The 26,255-nt window shown below is 34.4% G+C and overlaps 1 protein-coding gene and 1 long non-coding RNA gene across 2 annotated transcripts in view; one reads left to right on the top strand and one right to left on the bottom strand.

The window, feature by feature from the left end:
* Positions 1-20,421, top strand: part of LOC128209483 (uncharacterized) — a 42,961-nt gene extending 22,540 nt beyond the window's left edge. The window contains exons 13-27 of the mRNA XM_052913531.1: positions 3,258-3,350; positions 4,413-4,493; positions 4,993-5,113; positions 5,390-5,540; positions 6,275-6,386; positions 6,892-7,038; positions 11,406-11,535; positions 12,460-12,954; positions 13,345-13,511; positions 13,988-16,655; positions 16,936-17,057; positions 17,448-17,637; positions 17,932-18,233; positions 18,493-18,564; positions 20,073-20,421. Of these exons, the coding sequence (XP_052769491.1) occupies positions 3,258-3,350; positions 4,413-4,493; positions 4,993-5,113; positions 5,390-5,540; positions 6,275-6,386; positions 6,892-7,038; positions 11,406-11,535; positions 12,460-12,954; positions 13,345-13,511; positions 13,988-16,655; positions 16,936-17,057; positions 17,448-17,637; positions 17,932-18,233; positions 18,493-18,564; positions 20,073-20,231 (5,010 nt within the window). The 3' untranslated portion in view covers positions 20,232-20,421. The remainder of the gene's footprint in view (positions 1-3,257; positions 3,351-4,412; positions 4,494-4,992; positions 5,114-5,389; positions 5,541-6,274; positions 6,387-6,891; positions 7,039-11,405; positions 11,536-12,459; positions 12,955-13,344; positions 13,512-13,987; positions 16,656-16,935; positions 17,058-17,447; positions 17,638-17,931; positions 18,234-18,492; positions 18,565-20,072) is intronic.
* LOC128209484 (uncharacterized) lies at positions 8,955-9,907 on the bottom strand. Its single transcript, XR_008257002.1, has 3 exons — positions 9,757-9,907; positions 9,396-9,436; positions 8,955-9,316 (listed from the first exon to the last, which is right to left on the bottom strand). It is a non-coding gene; the product is annotated as an uncharacterized LOC128209484 (long non-coding RNA).
* Positions 20,422-26,255: the final 5,834 nt, after the last annotated feature.

Genomic DNA, 26,255 nt, shown 5'->3' with positions numbered 1-26,255 from the left:
CATGTTGTATTGCAGAGGGCAGTTTGATGAAGCTGCAGAAGTACTGACTTACTGTGAAGGACTGCTGGGACCAGAAGTGTGGCAGTGTTGTGTACATAATGGAAGCAGTGGAAGGAAATGTCTCATATCAAGCTCTGAGTTTAGGAACAAGATGTTTATCTGCCCAATTACAGAGGTGCAAAAGAAATACACAATGATGTGTATAACCTTCACAAAAGAAGAAATAAACTGCATTCCACGCCATCTTGCATATGAAATGCTCAGAACTGCAAATGGTGTACACAGACAAAATTATGAAAAGTGGAAAAACAATGTAGTCATTGATTGTATCCCATTTCTGTACTACCTACAACACCTCACCTACAGGGAACTACACCAGCACCTGAGAGCACAAACAGCGTTACATAACCTACATGAGTATACAATGGGGACAAAACAAGGCCACATTGACACAGCCTTTAATATGCTGGGCCACTGCTTTGAACTTCATAATAGACTGGACCTGGCTTGGATGTGCTACAGCAGATCATTGGAGATCTATGACAGAGATAATGTTTCCATCTGGCATGCAGCCAGAGTACTTAATCAGTTTTTAAGTAGTTGATATCCACATTGACACAGCCTTTAACATGCTTGGTCACTGCTATTCCGGCTGAACCTGGCTTGGACGTCCTACAGTAGATCATTGGACATTTATGGCGGGACAATGCTGCCAGAATACTACATCAGTTTTTACACTAACTGATTCCTGATGCTGTCTAAACACAGTCATACATGTACTCTTATTGAATGCATACATGTATTTGACAACATGTACTTCAATTGTTTGAAATTCACTAATTAACGAATTGTTTATAAAACAAAAAAATATCAAGAAAATGCTTGGTTATCTACCATAGAAATTGTTATACAAAGGATATCAATAAGTTTAAATAAAAAAATATCCAGTGACTTTATTCTCCATAGAAATTGTTATACAAAGAATATCAGTAAATTTGAATAATAATCAACCAGTGTGTTTTTAATATTTATCATGGAATTTAATTATTTAAAAGGATAGCAATAATTTTGAATAACGATAAGATATAGTTATACAAATGATTTTAATAATTAATTTCAATTAGCCAATGAGTTTTATGCTCGTAGTAGAACGTAGTGGGTATTTGTCAAATTTAATATCACTGAACAATAACAGAATGCAATAAATTTTTATCTAACACTAAAATTCAACACATTTTCTGTTTCGTTTGTGCTTAATTTTAAAAAAACAAACGACAATTGAATGGATGTTTATAGGAAAATTATGTAAGGAATATAATGAAAATATGTCATTTTGGTGACATCAATTTAAGCACAGTGAATGCAACATGGAAACAGAAATAATATCACAACAGTTTTAACTGTTTGACTAATTTTCATTGGCAACTAGTACATTTTCCACATTTAAATGCCAGAAAGAAAGCGCATGTTTATTTTTCATCATTCTATTTGTATGTGAATATTTAGAAATTAATACCCTCTGACCATAATCGCCCCACTTTGTCAATCCTTTTTGGATTACTTTTAGCGGCGGTGTTGTCTGCGCCACACTTTCTTTTCTGATCGAAATATGCACATTGGTCATGGCCAGTAGATTACACATTGATTTTGGGTTCATGGTTATGGTTACCTTCACTAGAAACAGCACGGGTGATTTCGTTTCTGATTTATAAATTATGAGCGAATCTCAAACGAGTCTTCAAACTAGGTATGTTCTTTGGTCATGGTCAGTAGATAACCGTATCGTTTTTTTTGGGTCAAAACGCTATGGTCATGGTGATCTTTACTAGAATGATAATTGGTGTTTAAGTAAAAAAAGAGACATCCGGCCGAAAAATGCCAAGTACTGATCGAAATGTTGTTAACAAATGGCCTCATGATCACATGGTATGTACACTGTTATCTTATTGTGGAATTTTCTATACACAAGCAGTTCACACAGTAAAAGAAATTTCATTTGTTGAATATTAATTGATCTGGATGGGGAATATTGACCTTAGCAGGTGGTTTTTATTATAATTCTGGTAATTTTGGTTAAAGGTGCTGTTTAATCTGACAGTTTTAGTTTTACCTGTGATGCAAGCTGGAAGTGAAACTGTGTTGAAAGTAAAAGTATATAATCTTTTTTACATTGACACTTTTATTGCATCTTAAAAGTAAAGGTTATTTTGATTTGTGTAAATTTGGTATCTTTAAAAACAGGGTAAAATGGGTGTGTTTTTGGTGATTTTTTTGGGTGCCTACGATGTATGGCAGTCACAATTACATACTGACAGGCGACAAATCCGATTTCTAGAATTCTAGCCTTTAATTCAAAATATCATATATTCCAAACCAATTAAGAACTTAATTTGACAATGTTTTTAGAAAATACACAGCATAGAGATATTAATGACAGTTTAAGAAGAAGAGCATGCTCAACGACACAGGTGTTATAACACATGACGCTGACAATATTAAACACAAATTTATATCTTCAGCATCATTTTCAGCACCTACTGTTTGAAAAAAAAAATGAAAGTAAGTTCATCTTAACGAAAGTAAGTGCATCTTTACGAAATACATTCAAACTCAATATTTAATTGATTGTTTTTAAGACTGGTTGCATATACATGCATATATACACCATCGGATATTGTCTGGGCAATTGTTTTATAAAAAAGTACACATAAAACGGTAAGAAAACGCGTTTGTTTTTAATATGCATGTAAAATTACCCAACATTGATAACATAAAGTGGACATTTGGATGCTCACTTAGGTCTTCCGTAGTTGCTTTATTTCAAACAAGCGCACAAGGATTTTCTTATCCTTTCAAACAATTGTAAATTATACTTATTTCTAAACCATGAGTCTTAAACTTAGAATGTCTATTGTTGGAAAGTTATTCAAAAAAATAAGCAAGATGATGCCAGTTAGCCATTAAAACTTTGGCTTTACAAAGTGTACAATCTTGGTTCAACAAATGTATTTCTTATTTGGTTTGCCTCTTAAACTTCTAATGTTACCAGTTCAAGGCTTATTTTTGTATTCTTTTATAAATTGAAACAGCTACCTTAAGCCTCCAATTATTTTATGAATTCAATAGATCGTGTTGGTATGGGGTTAGTAATTGAAACAGTTGATCGATGTAAAAATGGTAATAAATGTAGTTATACTTGGCAGAACTTAAGAAAGAAGAGAACAATAATAAAAAATCTTAACGTGATTCCACTACAGGTCTTGCCATTTGTCATTGAACGAAAGAGTTGGGAAGATCTCAACAACAGCGCCAACAGCACGAGGTTCCAACGCCAGGTCAACAGTATGCTGGTGGGTCATAGCGTATTTGAATTTCAGATTAAAGATACAGTTGAACACTGTTAATCCGAAATCGTAGGGACCCAAAATAATATTTCGGAATAGCGATAATTCGGATTAACAATTTTCAGAAAATGACATTTGCGAATTATAGATGTCGTGAAGATTGCAATGTCCTTTACACGTTACCAATACGTTACATTCGGTTTGAGAGATCTTTCGTATACAAAAATATTTGTTGATTTATTATTTAATATATGACAAATATTTCATTATTATACTTCTTTATTAAAACAACATTAAACATTTAAAACAACATGAAAGCACATGTATGCATTCGGAACATAGCACGGATTGTTTGGTAGCGGGTCGAGTGAGAAATGCGGCAATCGAATCGGAATCTGTAGACATTTTCGAATGATATTAAGGTTGTGTTATCCAGCAATTATATACACATTACATCTGTATTCACCCAAGTGAATCGCTCATTTTCTGACATCAATGTTTGTAACATACTCGTGCTCGATGTCATTCTTTAACAAGTGCTAATAAATGTGCTCCATTGTCATCTCAATCCGATGCCCGAGTGCACTTAAAGTATGGTGTGAAAAACTATGACATGATCGAGTTTGAAATAAGAATTGATAATTAGGTGTAAAATACCAAATCGGGACCGTAATTTTTACTTTGTAATACCGATTATTTCAGAATAGCGATTTTGGATTAAAGATTAGAAATTTAGTTAAACAAAGAAGGAGTAAAATCGGGACCGAAAAATAATTTTGAAATAGCGATAATTTCGGATAAACGGTGTTCGGAAAAGCGGTGTTCAACTGTATTTAGATTTTACATTATGTAACATGAATTGGCTTAGAGGTTTAAGATTTGATTGTTGCCAAAATTATAATGACAAGCAAGTGATTTGAGAAATATCTCTGAGATCTAATGGACCCAAAAACTTACTTCACGGAACTCAGTGACTAGATTTTACTTCTACATAATTATGACCCCCTTAAACATAGATGATCCAAAGGCAAAACATTTATTTGAGTATTAAACATGTATTTCCTACAGGGAAGTGGACTGAGGTGTTTCTACCTGGTGGAAGGAAGTATCGCCAGTCTGAGGAACTGCAACCAACAGGGCAGGCTTAAGGTAGGTCAGTCTTTAGAATGAACATTTTGACAACTTTATACATATCCGAAAGAAGTCTTGATTGGACAGAGATGTGGAACATTTTTTTGTCATAAAAAACACATAGCCTGGAAGAGAGCCAATATACTACATAGCAGTCATACTAATGCATTTATTTTAAACTAGTACTGTATGATGATGATGATGATGGTGGTGGTGGTGGTGGTGGTGGTGGTGGAGATAATGGTGGTGGTGGTGGTGGTGTGATTATCAGGATGCTGCTGGTGATGCTAGTGGAAGTGGTGGTGATATGATGATGGTTGTGGTGTGATTATAATGGTGGTTATTGTGGTGTGATGATGATGGTAGTGGTGATGATGGTAGTGGTGGTGTAATGATGGTGGTGGTGCTCATTGTAGCTGTCACAGCAGAGCTGACAATTTTAAAAGTAATGATTGATGATACTCACATGATGACGTTGATGATAATAATAAGTGTGTATGTTTGTATGACATTTCAGAGTTTGCTGAAGCAGTTAACAGTAGAGAAAGGGTTCCATGTAAACTACACCTCATCCTGGATGAAGACGGCGCAATGGCTTATGTGGTTCTCAAAGATTGTTGCTGATAGTTTCTCACAAAGTATGGGTCAAATTATTGGTAGGAAGTAGGGTCGGGGACCAAGTTGGAGGCTTGTTTACACATACGCAGCATTTTATATTTGGGATGGATACTTTTAGTGTAAACAATTTAACATCAGAGCCAATTAGAAACGTAAAATATAGTATATTAGTTTTAAATTATGTTCATTAACTATTTTTACAAAAGAGCTGCTTATCGATTTTGGTAACCCACCTTGACTTTAAAATTCATATACAATGTGGATTGACAATTTCCTGATTTACCTTGGGATTTCAGGGGAGTTCATGAACCAATGCATATCTTACAAGGAGTATGCGTCGTGTGTTGCCCGAAACCGTCAGGCAGCCAATGAAAACACAGCATTTAGAAACAGTGCAAAACAAGCCCATGTCTGGCATGCTCAGAATTTTGTAGACAATATTATCAGGTTGGTGTCTTTGCTGATATTTCAAAGGTTATTGCAAAGCTTATTAGCAACTGTATGAACACTGATTTATAGGCTGTTGGCAGCAGGCCTACAGACATAAGTACCGCAAATCGAGACCAGGTTATGTTAGATCTACTTCTTGACATGACATGTTAATAGAATTAATGCACCGGGTTTACTACATGTATATGGGAAGTATGTTGTTACGCGGTTAAAAAAAGTGCCAATTAAAAAAAACCTTATAAATACATTCATAAGATTGCAACTTTAATGTGAATTTGAAAGCAACATTACACTAGCAAGAAACTTGCGAGATGAAAGAAATGCTCATATATCCTAGTACAGATAGGTTTTTCAGTTAGTTCTATAAAAATAGCTAATTGTATCTATAACCTCATCAAATGAACAAAATTGTCAAAAATGTAAAATCATGCTTGTTGCACCTACAGCTTTCAGTTGACGTTGTGAAGGTCAATGTGTAAGATTGAGAACATATTGCACTGTGATTGCGGAATGAGTGGTGGGATGCCGGTACATGATCTGTTACAAGCTGATCAAGTGGCTTGATAGACTTAATTGATACTTCTTTAAGGCATAAATAGTTTTCACAGCTACAAGTTTCACTACTATTCAAAATAAACTGTGACATTACAAGTACTTATAATAATGTTATTATTCTGAACGTGTCTGCTAAACTGTACATAGACTACTAAAACCACTCCTTAATGCTAAAGGGATGGACAGGAGGATCGGCCATTTAAGGAGGCCCTTCAGGTTGATCTTGGTCTGGAAAAAAGGGGTCTTACTCACCTGCTGGTCATTCAGGGCCTCGAACAATACAACAAGGTAAGCCTGAAAATAAAGTATTGATTTAAGAAAGTAAATAAATTAAATAAAGGATTTATTTGTAAAAAAGTGTTATTTCAACTTATTAAATATATATATATTTTTTTTTTGTAAAGTGCCATGTGAGGTTAATTTTAGGCACAAGTAAACGTTATGCACACCAGGCAGCGGCATACTGGTGCTCCTGTATATGTAAACGATCTGGGATAAAGAATTTTAGCAAGCAATGTATGCATGACATAAACAGAAGACTAAACTAAAAAAAATGAAGAAGAATACCCATACTGTTTGAGTATCTATCCAGAGGTTGGGATACTCGCTGACATTCCTGATAATTTATTGCTTTATTTTCACTCATTACTAAATTTGTAGATATCGCTATTTTAAAGAGGTTGGAATACTCATTGACATGCCGTATATTTACTGCTTTATTTTCACTCTACTAAATGTGAAGATATCGCTTTTTTATTAACGGGTTCGTTATGAAATAACATCTTTACTAAAGCGACGTCAGTCCACTCTCAACAAGTGCTGCGAGACGGTGAATGAGCGTCCGGGTTCGGCAGACGACATTGTGCTTGAAAATGTCGGGCAAGCCATCCATACCATGGTCCACTATGATGTTACGTCATACTGGCAACTGTATATGCAGGTTTGTTTCTTGATTTTGTGCAAATTTTGTGTCAATCATAACTCATTTATGTTTTATGTATTCATTGACAGCACCATAATTGAATTGTTCAATGAAGAAAATAATTTGTGGATTGTCGTAGGCTTTGAGTTGGCAGCATCATAACATGTCTACCTTGAGGGGAACACTTCATCTTGTCATTCGAGGCAACACTGTCACTTTAGGCATTAGCCGAGGTTCACAATGTGTGCCGAGGGTTGACAAGATGCACTGTTGCACTCAAGGGAGACAGTATTCATTTTTTACTGATAAAAATTACTTTAATTTTGTTTTCAATATGGGTTGATTTCCGGAAATAATCCCAAACCTCGCCATTGTCGTCTGGTTTCAAAATATACATGTAAACAAAGCGCCTTAAGGCACAGGCAAAACGGCAAAAAGTATATTCCTGATGTTTAAGATCACACTTGTATGGATCGGATGTATTTTGAAATACAAGCATGAAAGATAGATATGAAATAAATTCTTACTATTAAAAATTACAGTAAAAAAGACATTACATCAGCAATTCTGGATTGCTAGACGAGTGAGTGAGGCTGGCCCATTGAGGCATATATATTAACATGTTACCAGTTTATTTTCATTGTACATTTTTTTACATCTACTTTTCTTAACAATTTTCTTATCATTTACTTCACAAGTAGCATTAACAACGTAAAAAAAATAATTTCATGCGGTATAGTAAAGTGATATATCATTTTAAAGGTTACGTCATTACAAACTCAAATATGCACATTTTTAAAAATCCATCAATTTTTGACAGAATTATGGCCCTTTTAATTTGACATTTTTATCAATTTTTCTGCCAAAATAGATAAAATTCAAAACTTCGGAATTTAAATGAAATAAAAAATGTAAAACAACACATTTTGTTTATTTTCTATAAATTTATAGGAAGATTAAAGGCAAACAAAAAATTAGTTGCCATAGTAACCATTCAATAAAAATACAAAAAATGCTAAGAAACATCGCTTTTTGTTAATAGGGAGAATTATGTATATCTTGCATTGATTTGCCTGACAATTGTAAAAAAGGTGATCTTAAACCCATCTAGCAATTTTGAATATTTTAATATAAGTATGAGATTGTCAGCATTTTTCAATGTTAAATCATAAATATAATTGTATACAAAGTATGAACAAATGAATAAAATATAACAGAAATATTTCATTGACTGAAGTGGACATGCTAAAAAAGTATCACATTGAAAATACTAAGGTTTTTAGTCAACAGTTACAGTTTCCTTAGAAAACTAGACTCTAGTTACCATGGCAACTGTTTAAAATGACACACTTATTCAATATCAATGCATACACATGTATAACAACATATACTTTGACTGTTAACCTTTTAACTACTTACTTAATAATTCATTTATGGAAAATATTCAGTACTGATAACAAGATTGTAACCGTGTATTTAATAGCTGAAAACTCAAAAATATTAAATAATTGGTGAACGCTAAAAGATTTACTGTGGGCTACTATGATCTCAAATGGTAGAAATACTGTGTTTTATGCACATTTCCTTCAAATTAAAATAGGTATCCTTCATTAGAACCATTGTTTTCGACATTTATTCATCCTTTTTGGAATAATAAAACTATAGTATTAATTGTGGTGGATCTTATGTGGGAGTTAGATTGCACCTTTAAAAGAACTGACTTTTTTTAATTGACATGAAAACTATAAACACTAATTGTTTAGAAACAAACAAAAGGACAATATTTGTGTTTCAAACCAAATTTAAAATACTTTTGTGGTTAATTATTGGAATCAAAATGTGCATAGATTTGGAATCAAAATGTCCATGCATGTATTTGTAACCATTCATAACATGTGAAGTTTTACACATAAAATGTGGTTAATTATTGGAATCAAAATGTGCATAGATTTGGAATCAAAATGTCCATGCATGTATTTGTAACCATTCATAACATGTGAAGTTTTACACATAAAAAGACAACATTTTATATGGAAACATTTTCACTCTATAATCACTCACAAAATGAAGAAACTGTTCATGCTGTACTAGGGTATTTGGAAGTGCAAATACTTTTTATTGCAAGAAAATTAATCCTCTTTGCACTACACTGTCATCTTGGATATTGCAGGAATTGAGAGAGAATCTGTGAGACACTTCATGGTATGACTGTTGCATGATAGAACCACTGTCAAATACTGAAAAATACTGTCAAATTACACCAAGCTGTTTTTTTTTCTCAGAAACCATCATGAGCCTGAAAATATAACAAAGGAATGTGTTGATTTCTATACACATGTACACAAAAGAATACAATTTGACAAAAAAGTACATACAATTAGGTTACTGAATCTACATCAGTCAGGTGAGAGTGAAACTGAAAGTAAAAAGAATCATATTAAAGATAATTATGTATTATTCAGAGAGGGACAACTATGTATATATATGTAATGAGGTTTGATGTCAATACACAGTTTGGTATTTATCAGAATAAATTTAAAAATCAATTCAAGTTCACAGCTCAGAAAAATGTCAAAAGCATTTACTTTACAAATAATAAAATGTGTCATCATACAAAATGTCACAGTTTATAAAGAGTTCTCAATAACTTACAATAAAGTATAATTCCAAAGAAAATTAAGCAAATGGCATGTTCATGAGATATTCTCTGGTATATGCATCATAATTCTAAGTTACCTCAGTTCTGCAATCCTTCCCATCATTTTGACTGGCTGAATTTGAGTGGCATGGGTGTATTCTATGGCTTTATATCTCACTGAAAGAAAGAAAAGATTAAATAAAAAAGGGAAAAAAGACCAATAAATGACAAAACTGATCATCCATGAATTGGCAGACTTACTAATGTGTAAAAATACTCACAATATTTAGTCAAAAAGTAAGAATAAATTAATTATTAAATATGAATTTGTTGAGCAATGCCATTGGCAGAGACATGCGCATAAACAATAACAAACTTCAGCTTGACAGATTTTTAATTAATAATTTAGAATGGCTTTAATAAAAAATATCTGCCAATTCTCCATTAGTTTATTTACTTGTTTTAAAACCGAAAGTGACCAGATCCCTTAAGAACCCCGTCTGTTGATTTCATTAAAACCGATCACAATATCCAAAATAAAAACAATTGCAAAAGTCTTATTTATTTAAATTATAAAACATTTGACCAATTTTCATGCAAAATAATTGGCAACCCCTAATAAATAGCATTCTAAATATAATAAAACAATGATATGCATAAACCTACCTCAATGTTTACTCAAAATAAATTACTATTTACAGAGGGTGGTATTTAAAAGTAAACAAAAATTACTTCCTAGTTAATTCGGATACTCTCGGCTTTTATGGTTGCATGCCTTATGAGTCATCAAATTGGTCTTGTTTATGGCCACTCTCAGAAACGATGTGTTTATAAATAGCCCTTGCAGAAAATGCGACAGATTACTGAATTAAATGGATAGTATCACTGTTAAGATAAATGAATGAATTTTCAGAAATTCGATGATGCATTGTTTTTCGCTTCCGATTTAGACCTGTAAATCAGCATGTTTTATCCCCTGTTTTAGTTTTTTTTCAAAATAAAAGGAGAAAAACTACATAATAATTCATAAAAGTTATACTCACCGATGCAGGAGACGTCAATATATCCTTGTAAAGTCATTGACTCTCAAAACAGTTCTTCAAATATCCGAAATCGGAAGTATAAAATGTCAGTCAAAACGTCCCAAGACCGGCAGAAAAACGACATATTACAAAAAATGCTTGTGAAACTTTGTGCTCGTTTTATTTTGTTTCACATAATTAGATAAAACCCGTACTACAATTGATAGATAATTTATTCCTGATTATTTTGGTACCATTTTCGGCAGTAAGTATAAATGTTTGCAGGAGTAATATCCATTGGAGTGAGAAGTGGTATTAGCATTGTGCAGAATAGGGAAGTGTAAAATACGACGTCACGTTGTTATTGCTACCATAAGTTAAAATTTTAGCCTAATGCTGTATCTGCAGATCATGTCTGGAGTTTACAATGTAAGGAATGAAAATGCAGGTGATGCGAACAGAATTCAGAAGGCTTTCTTCAACATGGTTTAAACTAATGATTCATTTACAGGTCATGTCTGGGGTTTACAATGTAAGGAATGAAAATGCAGGTGATGTGGACAGAATTCAGAAGGCTTTCTTCAACATGGTTTAAACTAATGATTCATTTACAGGTCATGTCTGGGGTTTACAATGTAAGGAATGAAAATGCAGGTGACACGAAGGGGATTCAGTAGGCTTTCTTGAGCATGCTTTAAACTCATGGTGTATCTCATAATCTGCAGGTCACTTGTGGCATTTTCATCGTGAGGACTGAGAATGCAGGTGACACGGAAGGAATTCAGCAGGCTTTTCTAAACATTGACTCTATGGTACAGCCATTAGCGCAGCAAGCAGAGCTGGGAAAATTCAGGGGTATCTATACTTCTCGGTGTTTTCATATTCTATGGGGCAAACTATGTAATTTTATCTTCAAGTTCACATTTTTTCAATGTTTTTAATTACATGAAATTAGTATATTGTTATAATGTTTCGTTCGTTGGCAATTTTCAAACTGAAACAGTTGTATAACATCGAAATGTTGTGAGGTTCTGCTTTTAACTTCACTTAGACCGGAAAATTGTACGGAAAATTGTGCAAGATTATCATTCTATATTAGTTATATAAAGGGGAATTGTTTTTTTCTTCTTTCTCTCCTTTTTTTACAAAAATGATAGATAGTAATCATAGTACTTTTGTTAACCGTTTACTCAATTGTTTTGTGGGCAAGGTGCTGAAACATATAAATTGATGTGGATAAACTACAAAAATGTTGACGTTAGAAATCCATCAAATATAAATAACCTTTGAATTTGTAAAACAAGCATTAAAGCTGCACTCTCACAGATTTACTGTTTTGACAACTTTTTTATTTTTTGATCATCAATGATGGGAATGAACAAATTTTTGCGTAAATATCTGCAAACCAGTGATAAAAGTCTGCTGACAAATGATCAGATCGCAGATTTTCATATTTTTGTTCCAAAATTAATGTTTAATGGCTAAAACTGTTACTAACGGTTTAAGAAAAATGCATAAAACATCAATTTTTGAACTTAGATATAAAAGTCTGCAATCTAATTTTTTGTCATCAGTCTTATATGACTGATTTAAAAGTATTTTCGCATAAACAGGCTCGTTCCTAAACAAAAAATAAAAAAAATTGTCAAAACGTTCAATATGTGAAAGTGTAGCTTTAAAGGGAACTTTAGTAATGATATGTGACTATACCTAAATTACACCATTTGAACCATAAGATTTCTAATCTTACTTTGTTTCATAGAATAACTTTACTTTAAGCTAATCACATTGGAAAGCCACGACAAAAGATGACTCCACATGTGACAGTAAAAGCTCCTGTCGGTCAGTACCACACTGCAGATGAACCTATTATCATGAATAGGAAACAGCCATCAGACCAACCTGATGTTTACCAACCAAGAATAACAACCCGTATTTGTAATGGTAACGACAGGACAAACTTCAGACAAACACCAGGAGGGGCGAAACACGTTGACGATGGCACACGAAGAAAACCTGTGACATCAAGTATTAAAAATGATTCTTTGTACCCAAGTTGTTTTGAACCAGTTGGTATACCAGATCCACAGGCAGATAGTGTGATAAACTATGGAGTGGAGAGACGTTCTTTAAGCTCCGGAGTTACAAAGAGTGATGATGTACAGATACCAGACGTACAGCCGTTTGCTGGGCAAGGCTACTGTCTAGGATCAGGATTGTCAACGGCTCGATTCGTCAGTAATGGTCTTGGTGTTACGCCTAAAACTGGGAAAGGTAAAAAAATGAAATATGGTCAATATGTTTACCACCATTATATTAGCACTGTTAACTCATTTATTTTAGTATCTATTTATGTTTGCCATAATATCAATAATAATTTATTATCAGGTAAGTTTATTAATTTACAATTCTACTTTTAGTTTCTATTAACGTCATTTACAAATTATTTTTATTGGCTATTAGTCAATTTACAATTTTCTTTAATTCCCTTCTATGGTCATTAACATATCTATTTTTAATTGGCTATTTCCGTAATTGACATTTCTTTTTTTATTGTCTCTTATCGTTATTTACAATTCCTTTTTTAAGTGTTTATTGCAATTCTATTTTGATATCAATTCTCTATTTTAAGTTGCTCTAACCAACTTATTATTGGATATTTAGGAGGGATGGCAACAAGGCAGACCAGAAATGATACATGTAAAGCAGGAACATGTGGAGCAGAAATAAACATGATGGTAGACAATCAGGAAAACGTCCAAAGCCCGGGAAATGGGCTTTCGGAGAAAGACTTCATTGACTCACAGAATGAAGATCTCATTATGTCACAGGTAAAAAACAACAATATTCTATATATGTCTATGAAAAGTGTACATAATTGATATATTAGGAAGGGCGATGTTTTATTGACATCATGTATCATCTTCCCTTAAATGTACAAATAAGCTTGTCATTTCCCATTGCCATTGGCAAATGTGTTAATTTGATGCCTGTTGACCTCATGCTTCATTACTTTGTTCTTTGATTGACCAAAAATACATAAAAAATCCCTGATAAAATTATTTTTGTTTTTTATTTCAACTGAAATTGGAAGTTGAATAACCATTAAAAAATCATACTCTTACAAATTCTTCCTCTTCATATTAAATGGTTTCAAATGATGCTAAAGTGAAATGGAGTCACCAGGTATAAACAAGAAGCCTGGCTATTCCATTTTCACCAAAATGGTCAATGAAGACAAGACAACACGAAAGGCAGACTACTTTGTCAAAATTCCTTAATTGCTTGATTTATCTTCACTTTCTAGGTTATTGCCCAGAGTGCAAAAGAAGATTTTCCCATGACAACAGAAGATGAGATGTTGAAACTTGCTCTGGAGATAAGCAGACAAAATACAGGACTTAAGGATTCCACAGTTGCAAAGCAACAACTGGGTGTCCACAGACCCATCTTAGCTAGTCCGGGTTTGAATATTGGCACGACCTCAGGTGTTTGTGGTGTAGAGCGCACAGATTTTGTTACAGATAGACCAAAAATAAGTATGCACAACTCAACAGAATCTTGTGGCATTGAAAACTCCAGAATAGCTAAGCAGGAATTGAATGATCTTAATTTCACAGGTGATAGGGGTGAAGATTTAATAGGCAATCTAACCAAGCTCACTGAGGAAGAACAATTACAGTTAGCCATTGAAAAAAGTAAAATTGAGTGCCATGGTAACACTATTGTAGGACATGACTTGTCAGAAAGGGACTTCTCTAGAGAAGTTGATGGAGATGTGTTTGATAAAGAACAAAATTTTGCATTTGGCTTGAACAAAGGTATCAGAAAAGGGCCAGTTGGGTCTAATGATGAAATTGATGACAAAGATGATAAATTAAACAAAATACATGTGGAAGAAGATGAAGAAGAGCAAATGAAGCTGGCAATGGAGTTAAGTAAACAGGATACCAACAAAAACAGTTTTGATAAACCTGAAGACGAACATGACTTGGAATTTGCTTTAAAAGACAGTGAAGTTCAAAATGAAAAGAATAGAGCAAAACGTGATATTTTTAAAAAACAGATCGAACTTGCAATATACAACAGTAGAAAATATGATGGTATTACACATGAAGCAGATAAAACCCACCTTGGCAAACGAGTGCATACTATTGAGAAGATACCAGACAGTGATAAAAACCTAGGTTCAGAAGAAAATGAGGCCAAACAATTGCATGAAGCAATCAAGAGAAGTAGAATAGAGCACAGTCCAATGAAGAAGATGAAAATAGATGGACAGGATATACATTTAAGTGAGGAAGACATGGTGAAACTTGCTATTAACAAGAGCATCTTGGAATGTACACCAAAGAAGAAAACTGTGTGTGAACTTAAAGGAAATGTTAAAGAGAAGCAAGATGACGCAATTCATGTTATTCAGATAGATTCTCAAAGCCAGGAATTTGGATACAGTCAGTCTGATGTTATACTCGAAAACGATGAAGGCGTATGTATTCTTTCTCAGGAGACGAATCAAAACTGTACTTATGATGAAGTTTTAACTGATGTTGATGAAATGTCTGATGCTGATGAGGAATTCATTCCACCTTCACCTGAAAGTGGCAAAAGAAAACCTATTTCATTTTCATCATTGTCAAATATTAGTGGTAGAACAAGCATGATGCAAAGAAGTGCTGGATCATCTGCCGAAAGTCATCCAGAAAGTACAGCAGAGAGGAAGAAATTAAGTACAGAAAGTGAACAAAGTGGTTCACCCGCAAAACATAATGGTTGGGATGAGAGCAGATGGTCACATGTGAACAAAGACAATAGTTTAAATAAAACATCAGATGAAGATTTCAGTTTGAAGAAGAGTTTATTCCTTGACAGTGATAAGGAATCTGATAATGAAAGTGAGGAAGATATTTTTGCAGCCGAAAATAGTTTTTCTGACCAGGACAATAGAAAAAATGAAAAAGGAGGTGAGGAAACTGAGAAGAAAAATGAATATAAAAGTAATGACATTAGTAATAAAAAAAGTAATGATGTTGAAATGGATGTTAATCTAATCATTGATAAAGAACTTGAAGATAAAAACAATTACCTTCATAAACAAAGTAAGTCTAATGATAGGTTATCCAAAAGAAATAGCGGAAGTGTTAGTTTAGTCCAAATAAAGCAAGAAAAAGACATAGATCTCGAATTAGATGAGGGAGATTACTTCGACCATGATGACGACAATGACATTGACTACCAACCTACTTCACAAGAATTGAAGGAAGATATCGAGAGTGACAATGGTGCAAGTAATGAAGATGATGAAATTGAAGATTTGGAGCTGAAAGCCAGGTTAAACAGTGATTCTCAGGATATTGCTCTACCAGTGATAAATAGACCAAGAAGTATTAGATATAGAGAGCTTAAGCAACAGCAATGTTATCCGTCTGAGTCAGAAAAACCATCGGCTGAACAAAAGAAGGAAACTGGTGATGTGATAGCAAGGAGAGATGCTGAATTAGCAAGACTGATGCAACAGGAATTTGACAGGGAATACAAGAGTAAACACAAACAAATAACTGAGGTTGATGATGAATATATTGCAAGAGAGTTGCAAGATATGTTTGACAACGAAGTTGCAGGACAAGGACATCAGACAGTAAATGAGAATGATAATGAGAATACACCATTCATTGAAAAGAACAATGCTTTACAAGCAAATATACAAACAGCGAAAACACTAGACTTGAATATGAACTTGACACATCATTCAGTTGTACATAAAGAGGTAACTTTAGGTACTGTAAATAAGACAAAAGTAGTAGAGGGTGTGAAACACCTGGATAATGAATCACGGTTGGGACAGGTTGGTGTGCGTGAGTTACAGCGGAGGGAACTGGAGAAGATTGCACGCTGGAGACACACAATTGAGGCTGACGCTCGACTGGCTCGACAGATGCAAGATATGGACCCGGACGATCAGGAAGTGGTCATTGGTTGGTATATGTTTGTTTGGTGGTTATTTGTATGGTTAGTGTTTTTTGGTGTCAGTGGTGGTTTAAGGTTTTATAACAATAAAGCATTTAGAGAAATAACCTTTATGTTTTATGTAGTACATGTAGCTTTAGAGACATCAATGGAATGATATCGAAATGTTATTGAATGAAATTGATGAATGGCATCTTAAATATATTAATACTTAATAGTTTTTAATATATAAGGTATAATTAATAATTGCTCATCTTCATTGTAACATATTTACTGGATGTGTTACAGATGATGATTCTGTGAGGCCAGGGAAGGGCCCCTCTTCGAGTGTGGATACTACAGAACAGAGCCTCAGTTTCAGACAGATTGTAGCCCAGCACAGGGCCAGCAGGGATAAGGCTCTTTCTCAAGTATGTACTGGTGCATTTTTCGGTTAAGAACTGAATGTCAAGCTATAAAGAAAATGTGCCTTTTTGTTAGAATTTCTTAAGTTTTGTATCAAATACAAGTCCTGATTTACATAACTGGGTTTTACATGGCTGGGTTTTCCCTATGTAATTAAAGCCTTGCTGCATTACAGGTAGCTCATAATCTTAACACATCATCAAACATTTTTTCTGCTTTCATTTTTTTATATATCGTCGGCAGAAGCAATTAAAACATTCGTAAAATTTGAAGGTATTTAAAGTTATAAGTGAGAAAACTCAGTATGTACCTCAGTTGAAGGAAAAACGGAAGATTGTTGGTATCCGCTGATGTAACTTGTGTCTGTTTGCTGTATATATTCTTGTTTCTCTTAGTTGGAAGAGTACCGGCATCTGCAGAGTGAGAGATTTCGGCATGGACACGATCAGGCACCAGTATTGAACCTGGATGACCATCAGGCCCAGGTGGGCCGCACTGGAGGTCAAGCTTTGATGGGAAACGCAGACTTCGGTGCTTTTAGGCCAGATCTTCGCCTTGTCAGTGCCCCTACAGACACGAACGATGGTATGTTGACTAGTACTTCATGTTGTACGTGTATGTTTATCTAAGGTATCTTTAATCAACAAACGAGATTATTTGTTTAAATTCAATGTGTTCAATCAAATAAACCACAATTTCTGAATGAATTCTACAATATTTAATTGTTCCATGGTATTTGTAATATATTTTATAAAATAAAACCAAATTTCTTTGAAATATTCAGTGACTTGATGGAAAAAATATTAAAACCTAGTTTAACCTTCGAAATGAGACTGTTTTCTATCACTGTTAATAAATTCATTTCTATTTTATATGCAGTGATTGTAGTGGATGACCAGCCTTTTCAATCTTTTGAAAGACAACATAGTCACTTAAACAACCTACCGACAAGAAGTACCTACCGGCCTAATATAGAAGAAAGCACTCAGTTAAAGAGCCAATCAAATTCAGATGGAGATCACATGGCAATGGCAGATGGTCAGAAGACCCAGATAGACCAATCACAGACAGAAACCAGAAATTCAAATATAAAATGTGGCAATTGTGGACAGAAGGGTCACAACAGAACGTTTGTGAAATGTCCGAGCTACCACACAGCTGAGGAAACCGCTAGGAGGGAGGTGAGACATTTTTACTGAACAGTTATTAACCATAACAAGGGGTTCATTTTACTTTACATAACATGCTCTGTTAAGTTCATGATAAGGTGACTGAAATCACTCAATACTTATTGTTTTTTGTGGTTTCTCAAGTTACAAATACACTTGTGCCCTTCATACCATGGTATAAACTGTAAATTCTTAGAAACACAATTTGTTGTTCCATTTTTTTTTGTTTAAGAAAGCTAGAGTGACATAAAGCAATTGTGTATAATTTCAGGCAAAGGTGGAAAAGATCCGGCAGCAAAAGGATATGAAACGTAAGGAGCAACAAGAGACCATTGAAATGTTGGTAGGTGACAGGAGTTACATAACCCTGTTGAAGGGGTCTATTTGGGTGGTAAAATTATCCTAGATACTGACATTTCGGAGGTGAACTCTTTCAGAAAGGGGGTTTGCATGATAATGGCACTGACTAAATAAAAAAAACTAGTTTCATAGTGAAATACATACTGAGTACTTAAAACATTTCAGGGGGTCGATTTTTATTTTGCTCCCCAAAGGGAGGAGCATATAGTCGCCGCTTTGTCTATCGATCCGTCCCTCTCTCCCCTCACACAAATGGGTATATTGTAGGTACTAATTCCTTCAATACGTATAGGACATAAATTTGTTTGGCATTGCTTGTTGGTTTGGGTTAGTTATGGTTAGTAGGGCAATAGTGGGTATCATTCTATAAAGGGAGTATTGGGAAAATTATACCATGCATATTTATCTTATATATTTAAGTTATCTCCCCTTAAACATTCTTTAATAATTGGTGCTTGTTGTCCGGATCATTACTACAAAACTACTGATGGGATTGAAATAAAATGTGGTATAAAGCTATATGGCAATTAGAGGAAGTGTAGTGCACAGGAACCATAATCCTGCCATGCATGTTTGAGTTATCTCCCCTGAAACTCCCCTTATCTGATAGTTTTTCGAAAATTTAGAGTTTTTCCGGGCCTTATCTTGGATATTTGTGAAATTCTATTGCTGCTTTTTGATTTCATTTCTTGAATTTTACTTTAAAAATTTAATTCTCAAACCTGCCCATAGCTTTTCTTGTTATGAATTTTTCCAAATTGTGTATGATAATGCTACCACTATCTACCTTCTACCAGTACATTATATAACCATATTTACCTTTCCAAAGAAAATGGAGAGCATCCATAGCTTCAGGCGATATTTATGCCTCCACAAAGTGGCGGCATATAGGGTTGCCCTTGTCCGTACGTACGTCTGTCTGTCTGTACGTACGTACGTCCCGAAGATTGTTTCCGATCTAATTCTTGAAAACCGTTTGTCCAATCCTCACCAAACTTTAAACACATGTTTGTGACCATAATATCTTGATCAAGTTCGATAGTCATGGAAATCGCTTTAGTCATTTAGGAGTTACGGCCCTTTTTTGCCAAAAATACTTCAAAAATATATGTTTCCAATCTAATTCTTGAAAAGTATGTGTCCAATGTGGATCCAACAAGTTTTTTCCTGCCTGAATGGCGCCATATAACCTATACAGTCTTGCGATGCCGTAAAACCCAACTCAACTCAACTTATCCTATATGTGCAGATTATCCTGAATAATCATTATGGCTTATTTTCTGTGACAAAAAATCATGTGGGGGCATCCGTGTCCTATGGACACATTTCTAGTTTGTTATGAAATGATTACTTTATATCTTTATTTCAAAAGATAATTTGAGAAGGAAAAAAGGTATATCTTTTAGCATTGGGAAAGGGGCTACAATTCGGACACATATTGGTAAAAAAGGTGGTGTTTTGTCATACTTGTTTTATACATGTTGCTTTCAGTCGGACCACAAGCAACAACTTGATGAGATGACGGAGCAGATAGAGCGTGAGATGGGTATAATCCAGCGTTCCTTGCAACAGCGCGCGGCCGAGCTTGAATCTCAGGTTTCCTCTCGCGTGAAACGCATGGCAGGGCGTGGTGGAAAACGAAAGAAATGATTGGTTGATGGATTCTTGACCCAATTTCTCGAAACTTCTTAAGTCCCTTATAACAGGATTATGTTAATCTCACTAATTTTGTCTTTCAACTATTTGTGTAATATTTACTTTTTTAAGAAATTTTACACTTAAGATAGGAATTATCTTCAAAATAATTACAATAAACCATTTTTATACGCCCATCTTACGATGGCCGTATTATGGGAACACCCATGGCGGGCGGGCGGCGGGCGGGCGGCGGGCGGGCGGCTCCACAATGTTGTCATTTCTCATCCAATTTCCACCAAACTTCATGAAAGTGTTTGTTGGTGAAATATCTAGGTCAAGTTTGATAACCAGTCAAATCGCTTTAGGCACTCCAGAGTTATGGCCCCCTGAATTTGTCAAAATTGTCCATTTTAGCTTTGTCCGCTCTCTAACTTGAACATTTCTCATCCAATTTCCACCAAACGTCATGAAAGTGTTTGTTGGTGAAATATCTCGGTCAAGTTCAATAACCAGCCAAATCGCTTTAGGCACTCCAGAGTTATGGCCCCCTGAATTTGTCAAAATTGTCCATTTTAGCTTTGTCCGCTCTCTAACTTGAACATTTCTCATCCAATTTCCACCAAACTTCATGAAAGTGTTTGTTGGTGAAATATCTAGGTCAAGTTCGATAACCGGCCTAATCGCTTTAGGCACTCCAGAGTTATGGCCCCCTGAATTTATCAAAATTGGCCATTTTAGCTTTGTCTACTCTCAAACTTGAACAGTTTTTATCCGAATTTCACCAAACTTGCTACTATAAATGTTTGTTGGTATATATTCTTGGCAAGGTTCTATAACCAGCCAGGCTCTTCAGGATTATGGCCCTTGAATTGGTCAAAATTTGCCATTTTTGCTTTGTCCACTGTCTAGTTTGAACAGTTAATGCCATATTGTGCCAAATCATTTGCTTCTTGAAAAGCTTGCTTCTCAAAGGGCCAATGTGACAGTAAGTTGTCTTAGAATCCAAGAAATTATTGATGGGCGTATTTTGTGAGTGTCACTCTTGTTTATCAATCAAGTATTTATTTTGGCTAATTGGAATAAGCTACTTAAGGCTGTTAAGCCTAATAAGTTTTGAGAAATTGGGGCCAGCACGGACTTGTGTTGTTAGTGAAAGAAGGAAAGGATTGGTTGATGGATTCTGCATGGACTTGTGTTGTTAGTGAAAGAAGGAAAGGATTAGTTGATGGATTCTGCACGGACTTGTGTTGTTAGTAAAAGAAGGAAATGATTGGTTGATGGATTCTGCACGGACTTGTGTTGTTAGTGAAAGACGGAAATGATTGGTTGATGGATTCTGCTCGGACTTGTGTTGTTAGTAAAAGAAGGAAATGATTGGTTGATGGATTCTGCACAGACTTGTGTTGTTAGTAAAAGAAGGAAAGGATTGGTTGATGGATTCTGCACAGACTTGTGTTGTTAGTAAAAGAAGGAAAGGATTAGTTGATGGATTCTGCACAGACTTGTGTTGTTAGTAAAAGAAGGAAAGGATCAGTTGATGGATTCTGCACAGACTTGTGTTGTTAGTAAAAGAAGGAAATGATTGGTTGATGGATTCTGCACAGACTTGTGTTGTTAGTTAAAGAAGGAAAGGATTGGTGGATGGATTCTGCACTGGCTTGTGTTGTTAGTGTAGTTCCCTAACATATTTTTGTTTTTGAAATATATATACAAACTGAAGTGAACAGAGGCAGCATTACAGTATTATTATGTTCTTTGTAACAGAGTTCCTTGAAGAATGACTGAAGAAAACAAAATGTGTTCATTTTTTTGCTATGCCAATTTAATTTGGGATCAAAATGTGTTCTTGTTAACTTTGTCAGATAGATGAGCTACATATAGTTAGAATGCCAGGTTTTGATAAAATTCATTGTTCAGAGTTTTTCATGATCTTTTGGAATATTACATGCGAAAATAATATGCAAAATAGAGCTTTTGTTAACCTTTCGAACTTTGAAAGTTATAAGTTAAGTTTAAATTACATTTTATGTTGACTGTTTAGGTATTAACAAGTTTAGTTAAGAAATTTTGTACATATTTTTATTTTCAAGATATAAAAATAATAATAAAATAATGCTTTTAAATAAACTCTTCATTTATTCCACACATGTTTCTTCATATTTTTGTTACTTGTGTACTTCTAATCATGTAGATATGAATGTGCCAAAATGTATCATTGTCTGGTGTATGTTCCAGTAAGTTTGCTTAGTGTTCTTTTATTTTCTTTATGTTTGTAGCTGTTCAAAGAATGCACAATATCCAGAGTAAATACGTTTATATGTTATATTTTTCTTACAGTGTTCATGAACGTTGTTTGAGTAAAAACTCAAGTATTACGTTTTGTTATGTTGGGAATAATAATGAATGCATTTGTTTCGATAAATATTTCAATTAATATGTAATCTTGTGGTGTTTCAACTCCCTTTTATGTTTAAAAAAAATGAGAGCAAGTTAATGTCTTGTGATAAGGTTCATATATTTTGTATATTGAACTTGTTGATTCTATAATTGTACATTCAAGAATGCATCTTGAACTATTAGTTTTATTCAAACGAAATAGCATTATAATTCGGACAAATATATGTCAGTACTGTAAAAACAAACTTATACATACATTTTTATTTAACGAAACATGACAGTTCCTTTAATTATAACATGATTCTACAAATTGTACAATAACTGAATGAAAAAAAGTCTGACTAAAATAATAAGTTAATTTGTACCAATGGCCGAACGATAGATTTCCATAGCCATCTGCAACATGTCATAGATGAAAGTGAGTCAAGTAGTTGTGCTACATGTATTCAGACAGACAGGTTTTGATAGGAAGTCATGTTTCTAAAGGCATTAATTTTCTGTTGTATGGACGGATTTGAAAATAACTTGCCATATGTGTTATGCATTTAAAGACAACGTGTCGCGTACAAGACCTGTGTTGCTACGGTCAAGGTCACATTCAGTGTTTGTGTACTATAGAATGGTGCATATAAGGACAAAGTGTATAGGTTATCGTTTTCTTGCTGTTACTTTCTCTTGTATGGACAGTTTAAAAAAAACTTGCCACATGTGTTCGGCATATAAAGACATTGTGTAGCGTACTAGACCTGTGTTCCTACCTTTAAGGCCAAGGTCACACTTGGTGTTTGAATTCTATTGAATGCTGCATATAAGGTGATAGCGTATATGTGGTCGTATGGACAGATTTTAACTTAACTTGCCACATGTGATTGGCATACCAAGACCACGTATCCCGTGCAAGACCCGTGCCCCTACCTCTGAGGTCAAGGTCAAACTTAGTGTTTGTTTACTTTTGAATGCTGCATATAGGTACATAAAGTATATGTATATTTGGTCGTGCCCTGGCTGGAACTTTCTCTTGTATAGACATATTTTAAAATAACTTGCCACATGTTTTCGACATATCAAGACTACGTGTCGCGTGCAAGACCCGTGTCCCTACCTATTAGGTCAAGGTCACACTAAGTGTTTGTTTACTTTCGAATGCTGCATAAGAGTACATAAGATTGCAGGTTGTCAAGTATGGGTGGTAGTTTTTATGTTCAGAGACAATTTAAAATATCTTGCCGTACATTTCATTGCCATCTTCTTCACTTTTTTATCTAATGACATTGTTCAAAGGTCAATGTCACATTCGGGAGGATTTGTCACATACTGTGACAGTTCTTTTTTCTCTATTTTTGTGGCATTTCAAATGATAAACATATTCAGATTAAAATCTAAGCATAGTAGCACTTTTATTTGGACAAGTATATTAAAACACTAAAAACAATCGTATACGTACTCTTTTTAACACAAAATGGGTAATCAAATTGTACGACAAGTGAAGGATGAAAACACTACAAGCACTACAAATACGTTAAAGGAAGTTCATTTGCACTGAATGGTCGGTCGATAGATTATCATAGCTATCAGATCAATCTGTAACATCTCATAGCTCAATGTAGATTGCAAATGAAATTTAGGAGAGCATGTGAATCTTACAAAAACAAACAAACAAACCAAAGCAAGCCGTTCATGCCCTCGTACTTGACGATATCAACACGCAATTTATTGTGGCGAAAAAACTCCTGCCTTGCTGACTGACATCGGAGCAGGACAAGAGCTTTATCTTTTGCAATCAGCGTGTTCACATTTCAAACAATTTTTGAATTAAGATTGTCTGTCCCTTTATTGGTAATACTATGTGAGTGTCCCTTTAAGATGCTCCTGTAAAACAGTTACGCACATAAGTTAAAAAACACCACATAATATCAACTGATATAACGTAAACAAAACTTTTTGGAGTTTAATAGAATGCCAACCAGAGAGGGGAATGACTGGATGTACTACGTTGCGGTTTCTTATTTATGAACTTGATGACCAAAATCAATCTCAAGTTACATCTTTGCATTAACTTGCTGCACGCCAAGTTCCATCACTTAATAAACATATCTCCTTAAAAAACTATCGAGTGGTAACATTTTTTTTCTGTTTCATTTACAATGACGTAAAACATAGTTTTAGTTGTGGTGTATTTGTTGATTTAAACTCGGCGTCAGACAACGCAAACATTACACCTCAGTTACTATGTAACTTGAATTCCAATTCTGCCATTCTTTTCTAGATGAAAGTGTATAACATACCAGAGTGACCATAGCACTTTGCGTGTTATCTGTATCATGCTGGCATTTTATATAACTTCACATAAAGGTCATATGACGCAAATAAGTCTGTTTCCAAGAGAAAGGGTTTCAAAATTTGGTCGGCTCTTTTTAACCTTGTTTTACAAACTATTGGCATTCGCAATATCAATTAAGAGTTAATTTATGTTCGTTGTGTTGAATTTCATATCGTTAACGCTTTTGTAACTGACATTAATAACATAATGTGCGCATGTAATTTAAAGTTGAATGAACGTCAATTAATTAGTCTAATTGGCCTTGCCTTTCATGTGCCTACAGAGTTCCTGATTTTCAGCTCTCTGAATAAAGTCCATAAAGAATTTTAGCTTTGAATTTTGTCTCATGCCTTACCTTGTTGTTTTGATAGAGGCTCTGGACAACCAGTAGGTAAGCTATTTCACAGCCCTAGATCAACTGAAAGCCCAACTTAAAGGGCCACTTATTCTGTCGTCCCTTGGGCAACAAATGGAATTATTTAAGTGGCTTTGTTATTTTTTAGCAGGAATGACTAGAATAATGTCGTTATTACAAGTACTTGTAATGTCAATGCCTATTTTCAATGCATTAAGAAACTTGGACCTGTCAAAATGTATTTTCTCAAAGAAGTATGTTAAACTAGATGCCTAAAGAGAGTACAAGTAATTTATTTCACGAATATTTTCATATGCACCCATAATGTAGACCAACCGTATATTCTTTATATACCCTTTGTGACTGTACCTCCTATGAGGTTTATTTACATATTCATTGACATACACTTGGTCAGTATATGTTCATACAACTGCTAATGAACAATGCAAACTTATTTTGACAAGTCATCAAGAAAACCATACATTAAACTATAAATTTAACAACTATGCACAATGTAATGATATATCTCTTTTGCATGTTTTGTGCCTCATAGGCAATCAATCACAGCTAAATTTCCATATATTTTTTAATAATTTTGCACACTGTTATAAATTGGTTTATTTGTTAAAGTTTTTTTTTATTGTAAACGGAAATACCTTAATATGGCTCATTTTCATATAATATGTGTACATTGTATGGTTATATATATACATATATGAGTCTATAAATATACACTACTCAAAGACTTTGCGAGTCTACCTGACAATATTGCCCACACAAACACACACACATACACGCACACAAACACACACAAACACACACACACACACGTACTATTACTATACGCTGATGTAGTATCCTCCCTACGTGCCAGATGGCAGCATTGTTACTGTCATATATTTTCAATGACCTACTGTAGCACATCCAAGCCAGATCTGGTCTGTCCTGAAGTTCATAGCAGTGC

Source organism: Mya arenaria, chromosome 11 (assembly GCF_026914265.1).
Source record: "Mya arenaria isolate MELC-2E11 chromosome 11, ASM2691426v1".
Taxonomy (NCBI): domain Eukaryota; kingdom Metazoa; phylum Mollusca; class Bivalvia; order Myida; family Myidae; genus Mya; species Mya arenaria.
Note: the sequence above shows the minus strand (reverse complement) of the source record. Positions and strands in the feature narration are given on the sequence as shown.